This window comes from Trichosurus vulpecula, chromosome 1 (assembly GCF_011100635.1).
Source record: "Trichosurus vulpecula isolate mTriVul1 chromosome 1, mTriVul1.pri, whole genome shotgun sequence".
NCBI classification, from domain to species: domain Eukaryota; kingdom Metazoa; phylum Chordata; class Mammalia; order Diprotodontia; family Phalangeridae; genus Trichosurus; species Trichosurus vulpecula.
Window position 1 is genome coordinate 282,895,518 of NC_050573.1, and position 22,362 is coordinate 282,917,879.

At 37.1% G+C, this 22,362-nt stretch overlaps 1 protein-coding gene across 2 annotated transcripts in view; it reads left to right on the forward strand.

Moving 5' to 3' along the window:
- Positions 1-22,362, forward strand: part of LOC118831213 (serine/threonine-protein kinase Sgk3) — a 161,327-nt gene that overhangs the window by 100,527 nt on the left and 38,438 nt on the right. For both annotated transcript variants that reach the window (XM_036738433.1, XM_036738422.1), the window contains exons 6-7: positions 13,832-13,919; positions 21,395-21,444. In XM_036738433.1, the coding sequence (XP_036594328.1) occupies positions 13,832-13,919; positions 21,395-21,444 (138 nt within the window). The remainder of the gene's footprint in view (positions 1-13,831; positions 13,920-21,394; positions 21,445-22,362) is intronic.

Consider the following 22,362-nt stretch of genomic DNA (forward strand, 5'->3'; position numbering starts at 1 on the left):
ATCACTTTAACCATTATGTTTGAAGGTTAGATTTTCACACATTTAGATTTTTATCCAACAACAAATGCTTTACGTATCGTCTTTTTTTAGTTAGTTAACTTTTAGGCAAATCAGTAAATGAAATCAACATATACTTTTACTTGTTGGGCAAAGCATTGAGGGGCAGCCCAGCAAAATGGATATGAGGCCTGACTGAGATTAGAGTCAGGGAGATCTGGGCTCAGATGCCTTTTCTGGTACTTCTTGGGTGAGTGGACTGGGGCCACTCACAGGTTCAGTGAGCTTCACTTTCCTCATCAATAAAAGTGAGTTAACAATACCTACCTCTTAGGGTTGTCAGGAGGGTTCAGTGAAATAATCTATGAAAAGTGCTTTGTAGCCTTTAAAAACACTATACAGATGTCTGTTTATTGCTGTTATTAAAAAAATGTAACAAACCAAATCTAGGTCAGATGCTATGCTGATTATTTGAAAGAAAATTTACTCTGTCCCAATGTTTATAAAAAGGAAATGTATCCTACTTTTTACTTCAGTTTTGGTGGTAGTGGTTATTGATGACTTAAGTCACTGATTGGTTGTGACTTTTGGTAAAGATAACTGTGCTTAGCCTCTCTTTATGCACCTGTAAAATGGGAATGATTCTGCTTCCATCTCGAGGATCAAGTAAGATACCTAAGTAAAGCACTGTTTAAACTGGATAAGCTCCTATTCGGATATAAGTTAGTAGTCGTATTTGCTACTTGGTAGTGGCTGCCTGTGCCCCATTGTATACATGGTATTTATTTCCTAGTTATTTCATTTTACTTAACTAAAGATAGACATTATTTAAGTTACATATTCAATGTTACTAGTAAGTATGTAGAAGCTTTTGTCTGAAGCTTTTAATTATTATTTCACGTTCCTAAATTTTTTTCTGATAAAGTAGTAATAAGAACAGGTTGTGTTTTTAGAATACCTTCACGTTATTTCATTTGATCCTCACAACAACTGTTCAAAGTAGACAGTACAATTGCTATAATTCCCATTTTATGGATGTGCAAACTGAAACTCAAAGGTGATTGCCTTGCTCAGGGTGATACAGATGGTAAGTGGCAAGGCTACAGATGGTAAGTGGCAAGGCTGACACTAAAATGGTGCCATGTTCTTCACCCTCTTCTGTGCTGCCACGTTTGACTTGCTGGGTCCTGGAGGGACAGGAAAAGTGCTGGCCCCACTTGAGAGCCACTGACAAAATATTATAGAGACAGACTTGAAGTTCACCCTGGCAGATGGCAGTGAATCTAGGTTCTTTGGTCAGAGAAGTGATGGGTCAGCAGTGTTTAACTCTCAGCTCAGCTGCTTCCTTCATGCTTAGGTGCAGAAATAGGATTGGATACTTCTGCATACATGTGGAAGCACACCTGATAGGGCACTGGGAAATCTGGGCCTATTTTCATTATGCTGCTTTGCTTTAATAATTGTTTTTTAAAATTAGGGAATCTTTTCCTTCAGAGGGCTGCAGCCTTCCAAGTCCACTACGGCTGATCTCATAATTAGGAAGGCTCTTAATTGATCTTCTGCATGTGTGCTGCTGCTTCTGCTATCCAACTTTTTTATTACCTTTACAGTAATTAATGACAGTTCAGTCTGTTCTCCTTCATGGCTATAGCATCTTCCTAAAGAGACTGTGCGTAAATTACCAGTTGAAGTAAAAGTTGATAAGCTGTCTCCTTAAGACAGTGTAGTTCAGAACTGCATGAAACATTAAAATTGTTCAAAAGCAGGACACTATTATTTCCCTAACCAATAACTAGAATAGCATAACTGGAGGAATTGATGATATTTGCGTAAATTTGTTCATGTTTAATAATAATGTGCCTGGGGCAGGGTGGGAGGCACAGTGAATAGAGCACTGGGCTTGGAATCAGGAAGACTCATGTTCATGAGTTCAAATCTGGCCTCAGACACTTACTAGCTATGAGGTTCTGGGGAAATCACCTGTTTGCTTCAGTTTCCTCATCTATAAAATGAACAGGAGAAGGAAATGGCAAACCACTCCAGTATCTTTGCCAAGAAAACCCCAGATAAGGTCTTGAAGAGTCAGACACGACTAAAACGACTGAACAAAAACAAACAATGTACTCTCTGGAAGATATGTTTTGTAGGGTGTTAACTTTTTAAAAGTTTCTTCTGTTGATTCTAATTGCCTTTTTTCTTCCTCCATTACCTGAAAAGTAGCATCTTTTTTCTTCCTTTTTACATGAATTGCACCTGTTCCTTTCAGCAAATTTGGGGGCAGCTAGATGGCACAGTGAGTAGAGCCCCAGCCCTGGAGTCAGGAGGATCTGAGTTTAAATCTGGTCTCAGACACTTGACACACTTACTAGCTGTGTGACCTTGGGCAAGTCACTTAACCCCAATTGCCCTGCCTTCCCCCCTCAAAAAAAATGTAAAAAAAATTTTTTTGAAGCAATGCAAATAACACATCTTAAAATTTATACTACAGAAAGAAATGTGATATTTAAACCCAAACGTAAAAAATTGTTCATCTTTAGATAGGTACACTTAACTACAAATGTGTATTTTCTCAGTCATTGCGTATTAACGAGAGGAATTCTTGTTGTGGTCTTAATTCTTCTCGGGAAAGAATAATTATAATAGCCTGTATTTATAAAACATGTGTAGGCTACAAGAGGCAGTATAATGTAATCACCCAGTGCATAGACAGCTTAGTCTCAAACCAAAGAAGGCCTGGGTTCATGTCCTACCTCTCAAACATAGTGGCTCCTCAGCCCTGAGCACAAGTCATGTAGCCTCTCTGTTCTCTGAGTAATTCTCCAAGATTATGGTTTTCAGAGAAGGTGCTGAATTGATAGGGGGAATTTCCTTATCTGAGAGTTACCTATGAGAGTGACAAATAGGGCTAGTCCCTATCCCTTTCAGGCTACATACTCCATTGTGACATTGAAGTGGCCCTGGGTTGTCAAAAGCTATTCAATACTGCTGGAGCCAGGGTTTTGAATATGGTTCAGGCAGCAGACTATTATCTCTCTTAGCCTAGGTGAGTACAGAAAGACTCCTCACTAGTAAGTTAGCAACCAGATGAAAAATTTTAAATCACTTTTAGTGCTATGTACATGAAAATATTTATATTAGAATTTTTTGTAGTAATAAAGAACTAGAAACAGAGCCAATGGCCGTTGATTTGGGAAATAGCTAAACAAACGGTGGTGCATTAATGTTGGGACTAGTAGAATATTCATGAATATGTATGAACTGGTTTAAAATGAAGTAAGTAGAAGCAGGAATTTGTTATGTGCAATGATTACAACAATGAATAGAAAGAACAGTAGCATGATACTTGAAACTGAATCTATGAAATTGTAATAACCCAGTTTGGGCCCAAGAAGGGATAAGAGAATGCGTCTCAGTGCATTTCTTGCAGTGGTGTAATGTGATGAGTGTGGAGTGCTGTGAATGATGGCAGTTTCAGCTGATACGAAAATGAAAAATATCAATAAATGTTTTTTGAATCCTCAGTCCTGTGCAGCCTCCTTTTTTTCTCTTCAGTAACAGTGGCAGAGTGGCCAAAAAGAGGGGGCAAAGGGTGCTCATTATCCTGGCTTTTAGGCTCTATGTATCTCTAAATGCGAACTCTTTGTTTAGTGAAAATTAAGTCAACACACTAGTGGAGTCACTGAATCACATCAGTAGTGACATATAGGTATATGTAAAACCAGAGGACATCAAGGAATTATAGCTAAACGGAAAGATAGTTCACAGGTTCTCCTTTTAGAAGCAAATAAAGGAGTTGGTTTCAATTTGTAAACAAAGGTAACTGGAAACATTCGTGGAGCACTTTGGTTATCTCAGCTTTGCAGTGCAGGGCACAATGAAGATATTAGCTCAAGCATCAGGCTCTCCTCCAAGAAGATATCTCCCATCCATATGTCAAAATCAATACAAGTTTCTTTTAAATGTGTAATAAAAGAAGAAAAAATGTGTAATAAAAGATAATTTTGAGGATTTTTGGTTGAGAGGACATGTTAGGTCTAAAACAAGATGGTTTATGTCTCAATATAAAACAGGGTATTTTATGGCAAAGATGTTTGCTAGTATCGTGGAGGATGTCCTAGATGGATTTGAAATAAAAAATGGAATTCCCTACAAATAGTGAGATTTTCCAGATATGTTCCTGTTAACAGATGTTACTATGATGTGTATGTATGTACACATACATACATATGTGTGTGTGTATATACATATATACATATATACACTAATAGTTTTCTATGTGACTATATGGCCAGCAGGGATCTTCATGTTCAGTTTAGTGACCCATTTCTATTTGAGTTTGACACCAGAGTATAGATAACCCGTAGAACTTGTCCATAAATGCATATATCTTGGACAGACACTGAAATCAACTAGTAAGCTTGACCTAGAATTTAATTAGTAGAGGGAAGTAGTAGTCTAGTAGAGTCTTTGGGAAATTGAAGAGGTTTTTTTTTTAATAACCCCAGACTTCTTACAAGTCATGGAATACCATAGTCTCCAAATATTTAAAGTTAAGGTTCACCTAAAGGGTGGGAGAGAGGTGCATGGTAGGGTATGAGCAGTCTGAAAAGTTACAAATGAAGAACTGAGTAAGAAAAGTAGTGTAAAGGACATTAAAAAAAAGCACGGCCAGAAACATTTATGAATCTGCAATATGATGAGAGCTAGGGATAACCAGTGTATGTATTGCCTGTGTATTCCATTGTTGTCTCCATGATATTAAGAAATGTAGAGGAATGTCCATAGCATGTCAGGTGAACCCATTTCAGCATGTTGTGATACCAAAGGACACAGACAGGAATCACAAAGGTTGGGCATGTATGGATGGGTCATGATCTATATCACTAGAGGATATAGTCTCTTGGATGAAATTGCATTTCCCTTGAAGTATGCAACAACATCTGTTACAGAGAATGAAGAGGTAGAGAAATTTTTACCAAGAATTTGACAAAAAGTTTGAAATCAAGTCAACATATACGTTGATATTCAGTTGCTTCATTGCAAAATTGTATGCAAGAGGAAGATGACAACAAAAAAAGTATTGGAAAATATGGTTAGAAATGAGTTCAAGGACTCACTTGTAGACCACAAAGTAGTCACATATATAGATGATGAATACATCCAAGAAGAGATAGTCAAGAAGAGAATAAAAAACCACTGGATATAAAAGCCCTAAATAACATAAAAATGAATTTCATTTTATCATAATAACAGGAAATAAATAGGTAGCTATATCAGAGTAATTTCTGAATCTGCAGTCTGTGCGATCACACTTCTGACTTGTTAAAAACAAAATCCAGAATAAACGCCAAATGAGAAGAAAGGATAACGTATAGTTAACAACTGTCTAGCAACAGTGTACTTAACAGCCCCAACCCAACGAATGAAAACAAACAGTTCCACTTAAAAATGGAAAATGGAAGGACAATAGTTATGATCTTCACCATTTCCTACAGGCATTTAGCGGATCTAGGACAATTGTCACAATTAGGAATCCAAAAAAACGTTAGAAAATGTCTTGAGCAGGAAGCACTTGATCTCTTTGTGGAATGGAAGGACATAGCCTTTAGGGATAACACCATTTTAGAATTAAAATGCATTTGCAAAATGTTACAAAGGATGTGGAAAAATTGGGATACTAATACACTGTTGGTGGAACTGTGAACCGATCCAGCCATTTTGGAGAGCAATATGAAATTATGCTCAAAGAGTTATAATACTGTGTATATCCTTTGACCCAGCAATAACACTATTAGATCTGCTGCTTAAGGTGATAAAAGAAAAAGGAAAAGAACCTATATGTTTTAAAATATTTATACCAGCTCTCTTTGTGGCAGCAAAGAACTGGAAATCAAAGGGGCTGCCTATCAGCTGGGGAATAGCTGAATAACTTGTAGTATTCGATTGTGATGGAATACTCTGTTGTATGAATTGGTGAGCAGGTTGGTTTTAGGAAAACATGGAAAGAGATGCGTGAAATAATGAAGAGTGAAGGGAGCAGAACCAAGAGAACATTGTATACAATAACAGCAATATCATTTGAAGAGTAAATGTGAATGACTAAGCTATTCTGAGTTACAGGAATGTTCAGATCAACTACAAATGACCTGTGAAGGAAGTTGCTGTGTACCTCCAGAGAAAGAACTGATACGTGAAACTATGTATTGTTCAGTTTCACATATATATATATATATATGTCTGTGTCAGATGTTGTGTGGTAGGGAGAAAGGGAAACAGCTTGGAATTCAGATGTAACAAAAATAAAGTAAATATTTAAATAATTTAAAATGTTACGAAGGAAGATAGCAGAACCTCAGGAACATTTTTGCCTAAAAAAATAATAAAGATTGGTTGAGGGGCAAACAAATGTACAGAAAGACTGGTGTGATACCCAGCTAAGCCCACTCATCCCAAATACACATTTATAGAAGAGACTGGAAGGAAAACAGTCAATCAGTTAAAAAGTGGAGCAGATTTTCCAGCATTTCTCAGTATTCATCATAATTGATATTGGAGCCACAACGAGAAGACAGAATGAAACAGAAAAAGGACTCAGGAAGTTAAAAAGAAAACCTGAATTGGATCAACTATGCACAGATGAAATTTGCTGAATACAACAGAAATTTTAAAGCCTTATGAGAGTCTTAAAATATCTTAAAGAGAATGAGATCCAAAACAGTTTGAAAAAATCATAGACAGTAATATTACTCCCAAAACACAAGCAGTCATTAACTACTGACTCTTACCTTTTATTTATCTCTATAAAATAATTGAGAATGATTGACATATGTCGGAGGTACCCTTGAGGAAAAAAAGGAGTAAATAGAAAATACTGCTATGTTCGATTGTTAAAATGCGTGTGTGTATGTGTGTGTGTGTGTGTGTGTGTGTGTGTGTGTGTGTGTATGTGTGTGTATGTATATATATTTGGCTCCATAGAGTAGAGTCCAGCTCTCTTCTTCATCAAAATGTCTCCTATGCAACAACTGTCTAATAAATCAGAGCACTTAACAGCCCCCAGCTCAACCTATAAAAACAAGGTGTTGACACATAAAAATGGAAAGTGGATAAAGGTAAAGGCATTGGTTATGATCATCACCATTTCCTACAGACATTTAGCTGGTAGAAGACAATTATTACACTTAGGAATCCATGACTATATCCAATTATATAAAAATAGGGAGCTGAGTGTTTAATAAAGATATCCACCACTGTTGTGGAAAGTATCCTACAAAGATTGACAATAGATGGGCCCCTTATTAAATTATATTGTGCTGCTAGGTGGTGCAGTGCGTAGAGCACTAGAATTAGAATCAGGAAGACTAGAGTTCAAAGCCAGCCTCAGATATGTACTAGTTGTGTGACCTTGGGCAAGCCACTTAGTTTCTGCCTCAGTTTCTTCAAGTGTAAACTGGGGATAATAATAGCATCTACTTCCCAAGGCTGTTGTGAGGATCAAATGAGATTATATTCGTAAGGCCCTTAACACAATACCTGGCACATAGTAGCATTATGTAACCCTAAATACTGGCTGATTCACTGATTATGCAAGACTCCCGAGTACTGTATCTTCAAGGCTTCATCAGTAATATTCATGACTACTAAGAGATATCCAGAAAGGATAAACTGAATGAATGGATGAAGAATGGATATTTTTCAGATTGTAGTACACAATTGGATAGGTATCATTGAGTTAGTCTGTCAGTACATTTGTAATGGACATCTAATGAAATACAGTGAGTTAGGCCTAGAAAAAAATCAGTAGGGAGAGAGTGGGCTGCACTATAGTCAGCAAGATGCAGAGCACTCTTGATGGTCCCAAACAGCCCCCTAACCTGCTCCCCCTCTCCCCAACCATCCTTTTACCACCAGTATTCTCCTGACGAGCTCTAAATTTTTATAAATCATGGAACGCCATAAGTGCCCTAACAAGGAACTATGTAAGTCATCGGCTACTTCCTCTGTTAAGAATTTATACAAGGATATGAAGAAGGAGTACACAGGACAAAAAGTCCCTTCTTTTAAAGAAGGGAATAGGCACAAAAATGAGATCATTTACTACAAAATACTTTCTGTATTTTATTTCATTTGCATTGTTGGGACCACAGAGATCAGCTAGTCTAACTCCAGTCTGAGAATACCCCATAACGACACTCCTAATAAATCATTTAGCCATTTGCTTGAAGACTTGTATTGTGACAAATCCAGCTACCTTCTTAGGAAGCCCATTGCCCACTTTTGGAAAGTTCTAATTGATAGTAAGTCATCAAGCATTTATGAAGGACTTACTATGTGCCAGGCACTGTGATAAGCACTGAGCATAATATAGAAAGACATAAACAAGGGCTCATGCTCAGGAAGCTCTGCAGCTTCCATTTGTACCTCCTGGTTCTTCCTTCTTGGTCTAAGCCAAACATGTGACTGCCCTTCACTGCCCTTTTCCACGTGACTGCTCTTCACATATTTAAAGACCACCATCATGACCTTTGTCAGTCTTCTCTGCCCCAGGCTAAATGTCCTCATGGTTTGACCTCAAAGGCTCTGCATCATCTTAGTTGTACCCCTGTCCACTTGACCCTTCCCCAGATACTATCTCAGCCCCCCTTCCAAGAGCTGAACGTTCTATTCCATGTATGGACCAACCAGGGCGAAATAGAAGGGCACTCCCACATCCCTCATTCTGGACATTACTGAACACTGCTTTTCTTAATGCAGCCTAAGATCATATATAAACCTCTTTGACTGCCATATTGCAGTGTTATCTTTAATTGTTCGTAGCCTAGTAAACTCACCGGTTTACCTTCAGATGAGCTTCCATCTGGCCATGCCCCGCCTTTTTATACTGATGGAGACATCTAAGGCTTACTTTGTCCAAAGATACATAGCTACCAAGTATTAAAGCTAGAACTTAAAACTAATCCATATGCTTTAAAATCCAGAACATGTAAGTGTAAATGTAGATGTGGCTTATACTTGCATAGCACTTGATGGTTTCGAAGCATTTTCATGTCTTGTTTTTTATTATTCTTATGATAGGAAGGAGTTAAGCAGGGTAGATACTGTTTCCCATTTTTTTTTCAGAGAACTGATTGGTGGTGAAGTTGACACCTTGGGAGTGAATGGCAATATCATTTTAGAGTTTGTAATAATAACCAAAAAGGGAATTCCAGGCATAGTTTGACATGTACGCTAGACTTTAGGGAAGCATTTAAGAAATTCAGAGAAAAAATAGGTATGATCCCATCACCAAAGATTCTAAAAGGGGAGATTATTCAAGAAAAATATGAGGTTTTAAAATTTTTGTCTTATAATCCCATAAATGCCAGTGAGGAAGAAAAGGATAGGAAGAAAGCTTTAAAAAAAAACCATGCTGCCTAGGGAGCCTTCTGGCAATCTCGTTTTAACAGTGTATTATGCAGAATACTAAAAGAAATATAACAAAAATGAATATTTCATCATGACCATAAGACTGTAAGAAAAACATCGGGAAGGTTAAAGCCCAAAGTAAGCTATTGTTTGTGACAAATGCTTAGGATAATTTTTAAAGGACATTTTTGAGGTATGTTCAGAAATAGAAGAAAAACAAGGATCTGATGATGTCCATTGGTTTTCCCAGATGGTTTAATGTTCAACAGACAATAACTACCTGTCCCTCCCTTTCCAAGGAGAATCATGTTAAAACTGGAAAGGGTAGAATAAACGTAGTTTAACAATTTAATCTGACGTTAATTGAATATACGAGAGCATTTAGCTGCTTTAAGAGAGTTAAGTTCTTCAGACCTGTTTCATGCCAAAGTATTTTAAGGATTTACAGGTGTGATTTCTGAACCACTATCAGTCATTCCTAAAAAACTGTGGACTAGAAGAAAGGAACCAAAAGACTGGAGACAGGCAGATGCTCCATTTTTTCAAAAAGAGAAGAAAGGTGCAATCTGAAAACTACCAAACTATAACATTCGCATTGGTATTAATGATGCCCAACAGACCTCTACAGTGGGTTATTAAATAGGGCTTCGAGCTAACTCGGTGGATGGAGTACTAGACTTGGAGCCAGGAAGTTTGAATCCTGCCTCTGACACCTACTAGCTATGTAACCTGGGCCAAATCATTTAACCCCTCTTAGCCTTAGTTCTCTCACCTGAAGTGATATGAGGATCAAATGACAGTGTAGGTGAAGCACTTTGGAAACCTCTAAGTGCCATGTAATGCTAGTTATTATTGTCGTATTATGTATTATGATAATATGTTGTTATATATCATTATAACTAGTTGCCACAGTTGCAGTGTGGGAGCACCATCCCCCACCCTTGCAGCCATGTCCTATGGAAGTGATCACATTGGGAAACTGGTTGCTGACTTCTGTGCCACTGTTGTGGTTGGTGGGGCTTTCGTGGGGTTATGGTTAGAAAGAAGGCAGTAAGCATTTAAGTGCCTATATGTGCTAAGTGCTTTACAAATATTTTCTCATTTGAGACAGACAGCCATTAAGTGACTTGCCCGTGGTCATATAGCTAGTAAGCGACTGAACCTGGATTTGAACTCATCTTCCTTACTGCAGGTCCAGTGCTCTGTCCACTGTCCCACCTCACTGTAGATTGTAGAGGGAAGTACCTGTCCCTTTGACTTCACCTTTGTATGTCTTACAGATATCATTGCATTGGTGACCAGGTCTCTTAATTTTGGCCAACTGGGCTGCAAAGTCCTCGGTGTGTGTGTGAATCCCCTGTTTACTCACTCAGCCTGGATTAATACCCCTTGAAAAGAGTGTCATGGGCCCTTTGAATATCTCTTGTTGGCAGACCTGACTAGAAGCCTAGCCTGAGATTGGTTGGTCATTGTCCTTTGTTCTTGAACAGGACCAAAATGGCACCACTATGTTAGAGTCAAGTTACAGTGTGTCCAGCCATTACTGATCAGACCAGTATGAGCTTGAAATGTTCTACCACAGGTTGGGCACAGATAGTCCATGTAGACATTTGGAGTAGGTTCTCTGAATATGTATATTTAGGGTTTCTTTTGAGCTACTTTAGTTCTTCTTTGCTCCTAGAGCACAGTACCTTCTTTGATGAGGACACACCATGCTGGGAGGTCCTGTGCCAGTGTCTCCTATGTCACACAATCAGTTATGAGGTACTAAAGGAGGATCACTGCATTCCCTACTGATGCCAGCAACCTTGTCCTATAAATCACTGTCAGCTCAGTGATTAATACATTGATACATTTCAAGCATCCCATTATACAGATAGTATCTCTTGCCCAGGCTAGCGGGACATACAAGCCCAAGTGGACGATAGTAACACTTTATTATTAAACAGAAAGTTTCCAAGTCCCTATGGAAGAAGGGAAAGGAATCATCACTAGGGTCCAATGTAGAGGTTCAAGTAGACTTCCTTTCATTCCTTTCCATTTAAGTAATCTAGCATTTAAAGATTGGAAAATCAATGGAATGCTAAAAATGTTGTCATATTTTTAGTAGTTATTGGACAAGTTGTCTCCTGAAAACCATTTATATATGAACAACATCGTGAAGACAAAGAACTTTGAAGGACTTAAAAACTGATCAGTGCAATGTCCAACCTTGGTTCCATAGGACCAGTGATGAAGCATCACTTGCTGGACTCAAGTTGCAGAATAAGACATTTGGAGGATTTTTTCCTTAATTGTGCCTAGTCAATAAAGGGGTTTTATTTTTCTCTTTTTTCACTGGGATAAGGGGGAGGTAGAAGGGAGAATGGGCCTACGGATATTTGGCCAAAAAAGAAGAGTGTCATTGAAGCATTTTTAAAATGCACAGAAGAGACCAGAAGAAATCACAGACAAGCAGGATGTCTTTGAAAGTTACATGTGTTAAATGTATATGTGTATATGTATATATATATATATATATATATATATATATATATATATATATACACACATACATATATTTTAAAAGCAAGTTGTACATACAGTTTTGTATTATGGTCAAAAGGACCAAGGGTTAAGTTCTGACTCTGACGGTGGCTATGATTCTCTGGGCAAAGGCTACAAATCTCAGAGAAAGCTGCTTGTCCTCTATCACTGGAAATGTTCAAATCAAGCTTGTACATTCTGCATCAAGTGAGAATTGTTGAGATTGTGGGATCCCTAAATACCCCTTCAGCATTGAGATTTGCATACATACCCTTCACAAGTCAGAACCCTGTAGAATTATTGAAATACGAAGTTCTCTCTGATAGTAGGAATCTTGGATCTTTTCTATAACATGGTCGATATTTTAGGGGAATGATGTCCCAACTTTAAACTCTTTGTCCTCAATCTAGGTAAAAACAAAAGGAAGTATTTTTAGTATGTTTCCAGCTCTTTTATCAAACTCGAACCTTCTCGGTTTGTCTGTCACTTATTTCTTATAATTTTCCTGACTTTTCACTTTATCTAAACATGACATTTTAAATGTACAGTTCATAACCCTTGAAATATTTTAGAAAGATGTTATATTCTAAAAAGATGTGCTCTTTTAAAGCCTTCTACTAATAACATGAAAGGCAGCATGACATAGTGGATAGAGAGCCAGCCATGGAGCCAGGAAGACCCTCCTCTGACATAGAGTAGCTGGATGTGACCCTTAGCAAGTCACTTAACTTGCCAGTGTTCTGTGCAGCAGCAGGAGACTCTTAAGTTGCAGAGAAAGTACCAACCTATGCTAGTAGGAGTTGCCTTATTTGAAGTGTTCCCTATTACACAAATAAAAAAATAGTGATAATAGTTAACATTCACATAGTGCTTATTATGTTACACTTACTATCTTATTGGGTCCTCACAACAATCCTGCTATTATCATCCCATTTTACAGATGAGACTGAGTTCCTATCTCTACTAATAATTATTTTTAAAAGTTTAAATGCAAATGTGACTTAATTATGGTACTAAATCACCACATTTTTCCATAAAATTATTTCAAATAATTTTTCACTTAGAAAATAAGGTGATTTTTGTACATTTGACCCACAAGTTTTATCTGATCATGTAGATTATTTAGTGCCAAGAGTTAACATTTTGAAGCAAACTAGTAATTAGTTAAGATTGGAGGAACAACAAAACAATCAACAAATATTTTATATGGTACATATGTGTACTAAGAATTATTCTAGGAACATGGAATATAGTTTTTAGAAATAATTTACTTTTAAGAAACTGCCTTATTCAGCTTCATACTATGATAAATTTTATTTTAGATAATCTGACTGGTTGTACTAATGGTGAAAAATAAATATAGGAATGTTGGGAGTTGGAGGTATTAGAATAAAACATCTTTCAGAAAAGCTGGGAGAGACTTACATGACTGATGCAAAGTGCAGAACCAGGAGAACATTGTATACGGTAATGGCAAGATTGTACAATGATCAACTGTGAATGACTTAGCTATTCTCAGGAAAACAATGATCCAAGACAATTCTAATAGATTTATGATGAAAAATGCTATCTGTCTCCAGAGAAAGAACTGATGGAGTCTGATTGCAGGTCAAAGTATACTTTTTAAAACTTTCTTTAATTTTCTTGTGGTTTTTTTTTTTTGTGGGGAGGGGGTTTTCTGTATTTTCTTTCATATGGCTAATATGGAAATACATTTTTCATGACTGCACATGTATAACCTATATAGAATTACTGGCCTTTTCAATGAGGAGAGAGAGGAGGGAGAGAGAGAAATTAGAACTCAAAATTTTTTTGAATGTTAAAATTGTTTTTATATGTAATTGGAAAAAATAAACTATTGAAAAAGAACAAAGCATCATAACAAAGCTAATTTTGTTTCTAGTCCAGATGTCAGAGCATTTCTTCAAATGGACAGCCCACGACATCAGTCAGATCCTTCTGAAGATGAGGATGAAAGAAGTATTCAGAAGGTAATGAAATGGGCTAGTGGCTGTTAAAGCTGCCATGTCTATAGACAGCTGTCTTCATCCCTAAAATACGGCCAGTATATGCCTGTGTTTCTTACTTAATTGTAAAAATCAAGATCTGCCTTGAGCACCTTCCTCTCCCCGGTGCTTTGGAAACTCTCATCATCTCCACACATCTCTTCCTTTGTTTCTGTATTCCATTTGCTCTGTTATCTTTCCCCATTGAACATTCTTCTTTGTCCCCAACCCCTATCTTTGATAACTCTTGATTCACTGGCTTCTTCCCTACTGCCTGAAAACATGCCCAGGTCACCATAGTTGTTTCAAAAAAAAAAAAAAAACAAACCTGTTACTGGACATGACCTGAATCCTTTCATTGAGATATCTAATGGCCTTTTTTTCAGTTCTCATCAGTTTTGATCTCTGTAGCTTTTGACACCATTGACTACCCTCTCTTCGTGGATACTCTCTTTAGGATTTTCTGACAGACTTATCTTTTAGTTCTCCTCTATGGCTTTCTGTTCCTCAGTCTCTCTTACTGGATATGATGGGCTTACCATGTTTATCTTAGTTAGACCTTTCTTTCTGTCCAGTCTCTCTTGGTGACCTCAAAGAAATCCCATGGCTTCATATAATATCTTTCTGCAGGTGACTTCCAGATCTTATATAGCAAGTCCTCATTTCTTTCCTGAGGTGTCAGTTCTATTTCACTGACTGACTGTTGGATATTTAATTCTGGATCTTTGCTCCACTGGCAAACTTGACATGTTCACAACAAAATGTTCTTTTCCACATGGTTATTCCCCAGGTTTTTTTTTCCCATTCCTCTTCTCTTTTCCCTGTATTCTCTCTGTTGGCAACCTTATCTGCTAACCTGAGTTTAACTATAATCTTATATCCCAGCCTGCCCTGCCCCCAGTCTGTCCCTGAGCTTCGTCCTGCATCACCATTTGCCTGTTGGGCATTTCAGATTGTATTTCCTAGAGACATCTTCAAATCAACCTACCCAAAACTGAACTCCTTATCCCAACTAGCCTTCTCTCTATTCCTCACACTCGACACCCTGGCTCACTTTTTGTCCCCTTGTGCTGGCTTTTTCACATGTCTGGTATGCATTCCTTCCTTACCCTTGCTTCAGAATCCCTTTTTTCCTTTAAGATACAAGTCAAGTACCATCTTGTGCAAGAAGCCCTTCCCAGGCTCCTTAATCTCAGTGCCTTCCCTTCTCTAACTTGGATTAGCTCCACTTTGTTGTATTAACCTTATTGCACAGAGTTGTTTGCATGGTGTCCTCTCCCTTTAGCAAGCTCCTTGAGGCTGGAACTGGTTTTTTCCCCCTTTTTTGTATTCCTAGCACTTAGCTTAGTTCCTGGTGAATAGTAGGTGCTTAATAAATGCTTGTTGTCTTGATTATTCCAGCTCTATTTCTCTTACTACCAGCCTGCTAGAATGAGTGGTCTCTACTTCCTTTTTCCTTCTCCTTTTTGCTCAGCCATTTGCAATATGTCTTTAAAGCCCTGCTGCTTTATTGAAACTGCTCTCTCACTAGTTAATAGTGATCTCTTAACTGTTAAGTCCAGTAAACCCAGGCCTCAACTCCCTTGATCTCTCTGATGCCCTTGACACCATTGGTCATGTGCCTTCCTCTTGCCAGCTCTTGTTTCTCAGGTTTTTCTGGTGCCATTCTCTTGATTTTTTCTTAATCCAACTGCTCCTTCATATCAGTATTTATACTGATTTTATAGTCTGGCCTTTATAGTCTGGCCCTGATCTCTCTCCTGAACTGCAGTCCTGCTTGTGAACAACGTAAAGTGAGCAAGTCTTTTTAAAAAACTGGCTAACTCCCCGCCCCGCCCCCTCCAAGACTGCTGCTCCCTGTTTCTGTTGAGGGAACTCTCATCTAGTCATCCAGCTTGTGACCTCTTAGAAGTCGTCCTTCACTCCTCCCCTCTCCTTCACCCCCCTCACATTTAATCACTTGCCAGGTCTTACTGATTATTCCTCTATAACATCTTTCCCATCATTCTCCATTCCTCTATTTTCATGACCACCCCCTCCCCAATCCGGGCCCTCATCACTTCTTACTGACTAGTAAAATCTCTTCCCAATTAGTCTTCCTGTTTTTCCTTTTTTTTCCTCTTCTCCAGTCTATTCTTTATGTAGCTGCCAAAATGATCTTCCTAAGGCACAGGTCTGATCACGTACTTCCCTAGTCAAAGAGTTTTCAGTAGCTTGCTATGACCTGCCTCAAGGTTAAATACAAATCTCTCTGCTTAGCTTTTAAAGCCACCCTCTATGGGTTCTGTTTTTCAGTCTTACCTTCTATCCTTCCCCTTCATTCATCTTATGTGCCAGCCAAAGGGGCCTGCTAGATATTTCCAAGACTCCACTTTTTATTTTCTGCCTTAATGCATTGACATGTATGTTCCTTGTGCCTTGAATGTAATCTTCCCTAATTTCTACTTCTCAAGAGCTAAATTTAGATGACGTTTCTTCATTGAAGCCTTCCCTGATTTTCCAAGTTGTTAATGGTTCCTCCCTCCTCAAATTACCTAGTATTTACACATAGGCATTACCATGTCTGTGTTATTGTTATATGTATATTCTGTATTAGGGGCAACTAGGTAGTGCAGTGAGTAGAGTGCTGGGGCTGGAGTCACAAAGACCTGAGTTCAAGTCCGGCCTCAAACTATGTGATCCTAGGCAAGTCACTTACCCGTTTGCCTCAGTTTCCTTATCTGTAAAATAATCTGGAGTAGGAAATGGCAAACTACTCCAGTATCTTTTCCAAGCGGGGTCGTGAAGATTAAGTTATGACTGAAATGACTGAACAACATATTTTTAATATACATACATATATATATACACACACACACACACGCACACATTGTTTCTACATTAAATATAATGTATATATTGAGTTGACATGTAAATATTTCTATTTGTATATATGTTGTTATTCCTCTCCATCCCTCCCTCTACCCCCTTCCCAGCCCTGTAGAATATTAGCTCCATGAAGGCAGAGACTTTTGTTTTTGGTTTTGGTCTTGATTTTGTATCCTCAGGACCTAGTGCAGTATCCTGTTCTTGTTGAAATGAGAAGATACTGGTAAAAATTTAAATTAATGCCAGCTTTAAGGGAATAGTAACTTAAAATGAAATATAGTCCAATCTCGGTCCATGAGTAAATTTCCTTCTTTGTGAATTATATGGGGAAAATTTTAAAATTTTTGTTAACTCTTGCTCATCTCAATCTTCAGCCCATGCTAAACTTTGAAATGTTATTTCAAAATACAACCACAGCCAGCTACCAGGAAAAGTACTTTAAATTCCTTATCAAGTGAGATGTAAATGACCGAGGTAGTAGAGTTCTGGTTTAAAGGTAACACATTGGGCAGCTAGGTGGCGCAGTGAGTAGAGCACCAGCCTTGGAGTCAGGAGGACCTCAGTTCAAATCCAGCCTCAGACACTTGACACACTTATGAGTTGTGTGACCTTGGGCAAGTCACTTAACCCCAATTGCCCTTCCTTCTCCCCTCAAAAAAAAAAAAGAGAAAAAGTAACATCACTTTCTTATTCAGCCTTATATCTTTACTGTTGAATAAATTGTGCTAAAATGTCACAAAGATGCCTACTACTCAGGTAATATTAATCTTCCAGGCAAACTTAAATTATTTTATTTAACACAAATAAGCCTTTAGCAAGCTAACTTTAGATATAAGTTTCTTTAAAATATTACTTCTAAAAGTATCAGGAAATAGTAAGAAGAGTACTATTTAGATATATGCTTTCCTAGTTCATTAATTTGCTATTGTTTAGTGCTGGGGTGACTTAGTTTTTATAAAGCTCTGATATGAGAGTCTGTATGGTGTAGTAGATAGACCATCAGACCCAGATTTTGAAAGAACTGGACTCTAGTTCTGCCTGTGACACATATGGGCTGTATGACTGTAGGCAAATCATTTGACCTGTTAGTGCCTCAGGCAACTCTCTAAGACTATAGGTTGCTGTTGCAGTTGTGCTGTGATATGGGATTTCCTTACCTAGAAGAGTTCACACAATCACAGGCCTAATATCTTCTCTCCATTCCCACCCCCCCATCCCCACCCCCAAAAAAAACCCCAACCCTTTCTCAGGATGGGTCACAGGGAGAGTGGTGATCACAGCACATAGAGATGGCATGTAGTAACAGGGTGCCTGGTTGTCCCATATGATCATAGGGTGAGATAGAACACAGAGTCTAGAATCCTGGATGATCCCAACCCAGCTTTTCCACAAACTCTATGAGAAAGTTGCCTAATCTCTGAGAAAGGAGGCCTGTGCCTTCAGTTATAAAATTATCATTTTTTTCCCTAAAATTCTGTAATTCTATACTCATTTTAAAGTTTTCATATATCCTAAGTAAGAATTACCTTACTAAATGAAGAGCTATGCAATTTTTCTATAAAGAACTTTATTTCCATCTTTATTACTCCCACCCAACAAATTATTCCTTGTAATAACAATTATAAAATAGAGAACTATCTAACACATCAACCAAGTTTGATGTGTCTGAACATATAAATATATATATAAATAAAATAATTCACATCCATAGTGCCCCACAGCTCAGCTCTTCCATGAAGCCAAGTGTAGCTGTTATAATTACAAATTCTACTGATTCTTACAGTAACACTGGTAAACTAAATTGGAAGAAACTTTTAACAGTCATCTAGCCAAATCCACCTTTTTTTTTTAAACAGATGAGAAAACTTTAACCAGAGAGGTTAAGTGATGCAATGTCATGCTATTCATTCTTTTAATAAGTTACAGTTTGACCTAACTTTATTAATTAGATGCATTCCTGGAAAGTTATAATAGCTTACTCTATATAGCTTTTTATGGCTTTCACAGGTATTTATTAGGTCCTCACAATGCCCCTTGAGGTGGGTAGTATAAGTATTATCATCCCTATTTTACAGGTGAAGAAACTAAGACTCAGAGAAATTGTGACTTGCCCAAGGTTAGTCGACATAGCCAAGTTCAGGTGACATAGCCACACTGAAATTTTCTCACTTCCAACTCCAGTGTTCTTTCATATGCCAGAAGTATAGACAAAAGATGATATATCTGATTTTATTTTCTGATTGATTTCCATGGTAACTCTTAACAGTTACACAGATGTATTCCTATGGAACAAAATTCTCAAACATCAATAATAATAAAATACACTTAATCCTAAATTATACAGATATTTTGCCTTTGTTATTGTAGTAGAATGTAAAACTCCTTGATGGCAGGGACTATTTAATTTTTTTCTGTATCTTTAGCACATAGTAGGTGCTTAATATGTTGAATGAATAGGTTCTCTTCCACATATAAGTTACATGCTGTAACACCTACAGAAAAAGCCTTCTCTGATTCCAGCCATCACCACCCCAACTATTAGTGCCCTGCTTCCCAAAATCCTTTATATTTATTATGTAGATGCTTATGTATGTACTGTTCTCCCTCTTTAGAGTATAAGCTCTTTGTGCATAGGTATTGTTTAATTCATTGTATTTTTATATTCAGTATCCAGCACACTGTGACTGCCAAATAATAGGCACTTAATATTTGTTGATTGATTGTTTAATAGTCTAGGAACACTTAATTCTCCTATCTAACCCACTGGAGAAAAGTTAGATGAAAGAACAGTTGATTTATTGTATCTCTTCTTTATCATTAAAAACCCAATTATATGGAAAGTGAAGGGATGCCCATCAGTTGGGGAATAGCTAAGCAACTTGTAGTGTATTAATGTAATGGAATACTTTTGTGGTAAAAGAAATGAAGAGCAGGTGGATTTCAGAAAAACCTGGAAAGACTTACATGCACTAATACAAAGTGAAGTGAGCAGAACCAGCTGATGGCTGTACACAGTATCAGCAACATTGTACAATGATCAACTATGATAGACTTAGCTCTTCTCAGCAATATAATGATACAAGACAATTCCAAAAGACTCATGATGGAGAATGCTATCCACATCCAGAGAAAGAACTGATGGAGTTTGAATACAAGTCAGAGCATACTAATTTCACTTTTTTGCATGTTTTTTTCCTTTTTGTTCTGTTTCTTCTTCACAACATGACTAATATGGATGTGTGTTTTACATGATTGCACATATATAACCTATATAAAATTGCTTACTGTCTTGGGGGGGGAAAGGGAAGAAGGGAGAAAATTTGGAACTCAAAATTTTATATAAAAAAGTGAATCTTAAAAACTGTCTTTACATGTACTAGGAAAAATAAAATGTTATTTAGAATTAAAAAAATAAAAAAAACTATTAAAATATGCAGTGTATATAGTTAATGTTTATGGCTCAATTTCTATAACTTCTGGATTTACAAAATGCTTCCTTCTGTATTGTACAGGTCTTTTTTAATCTCCATTTTATGGATCAGTAAAATGAACTTCAGCATTAAAGTGACTTGCCCAAGAGCTGAAACTCAAACATAATTTTCATGAATCCAGTGTGTGTTCCCCCACACCTCAGATTCTGTGGAACTTGAATTTAGCATAAAATCACATTCAGCAAACATTTATTTTAATCTATTATATGTATAGTACTGGGCTGTGAGATGTCACGATGAAGATGAATACATTTGCCCAATTATTCTTTTACCTGGAATTTTGTTGCATTACAACAAATTCGTGATATATCACAAAACTGTGTTGTACCACAACAAATTCTAGGGATTTGGAATTTAAATATATTTATTGGAATGGAAATTGAACTATATCAGAACTTGTTCTGTCTTCAAAGGGAATGTATTTAACTGTGGGTAAAAAAGGTGCTTCTTTTTTGCTTAAAAAATTTAAATCCTATAGTTTTCATTAGAACTTGAACACAGTATGCATTACTCAAATACCTACAAAGTGATTGTTTGGCTAAACATTTCTAGGAGCTAACAATTAACAGAGATAGGAGTCTTTGAAGTTCACTCTGCTTCCTTAGGTTTAAAATTTTTTTCCTCTTGTCTAGCAAAATACACATTTGAAAAATCTAAATACACATACTGAATTATTGTTTTTATCTATTTAACGTGTACAGAATTTGTGAAGGAGTATATTTGAAGCAGGATTTTTTTTTCCCAAGGCCTCATTTTGGCCATGCGGTAGTTTGCTAGATAATATTTGGTGAACCATAATTGCCAAATTCATAAACAAATCTGTACAACGTTAGTGAATCTTTTCAAAGATGTATGATCTGAAAGAATGTCCTAAGTTATTCTTAGATATTTAGTTTATTCCATTAACTTGTACCTCTACTTCTCACAGAGAGATTACCACTCACTGACCTGTTGAGTTAGTAATAAAGCCTTGAGGTTTTTCTGACTAAGTCTTAGTAATGCCAGATTTATACCTCCCCAAAAGGCACTTAAAATGTATTCTTTAAGTGACTGTTGACTTCAGCCTTACTAACTGAAAATATTGTTCCCTCCCCGAAACAGCTACACTCTACCTCACAGAACATCAACCTGGGACCATCTGGAAATCCTCAGTAGGTTTAATTTTTTTAAACTATCCTTTTATTGTTAATTGTGGAGGGAAATATCTTAATTTAAAAGTAATATAGTATTATACATTTTTACAAGTAGTAGTAGAAATAATACTTGAGTGAGAGTGAATACGTAATAGTTTTTGTGCTCCATAATTGATTTAATATGTCATGCCAAGTTTTAATCCTTGTAGCAATTTTATAGCTTGAACAAATTGGAGTTAAACAGAATGTGATTGGCAACATTCTTGTTTCTCCATTTGGAATGGGGATAAAATAGCTTTGACTATAATTATACATGTAGGCTTAATAAAAAGTGCTTTTTGTCCTAGGAAACAGTGCTTCCTTTTTATCAGAAAAAGTAACATGTCTATGCTAAAATAATTAGCTAGTTATTTTAGAAGTATTTGTTTTAAAGAAAAAAGATGTTTTAGTTTCTTTTATTTGTTTATTTTTTTGATGGCTTTTTTTTTTTAACATTAGGGAGAAAGGGAATAAGCCCTCATACTGTACCAGGCAATTTACAAATATCTCATTTGATCCTCAAAACAGCCCTGGGAGATAGGTGCACTTATCCCCATTTTATTTACAGTTAGGAAATAGAGACAAACAGCTTAAGGAACTTGCCCAGGTTAATACAGCTAATAAGTGTCTGAGGTTACATTTCACCTCGGGTCTTCCCAATTCCAGGCCCAGCGCTCTGTGGACTGTGGCGCCACCTAGCTACTGTAACAACACATTTATTTCTGATTATATACCTCCTCCCTTTCCTTGGGAGATGTCCTTTTTAACAAAAATTTTAAAAGAAAGATGGGAAAAAGCAGACCAGCCAAACCAACTAGCACATCAACCATGTCAGACAATGTATCCATCCCCCATCTATGCAATGAAGGGAAATAGATGCATTTTCTCAGTTCTCAC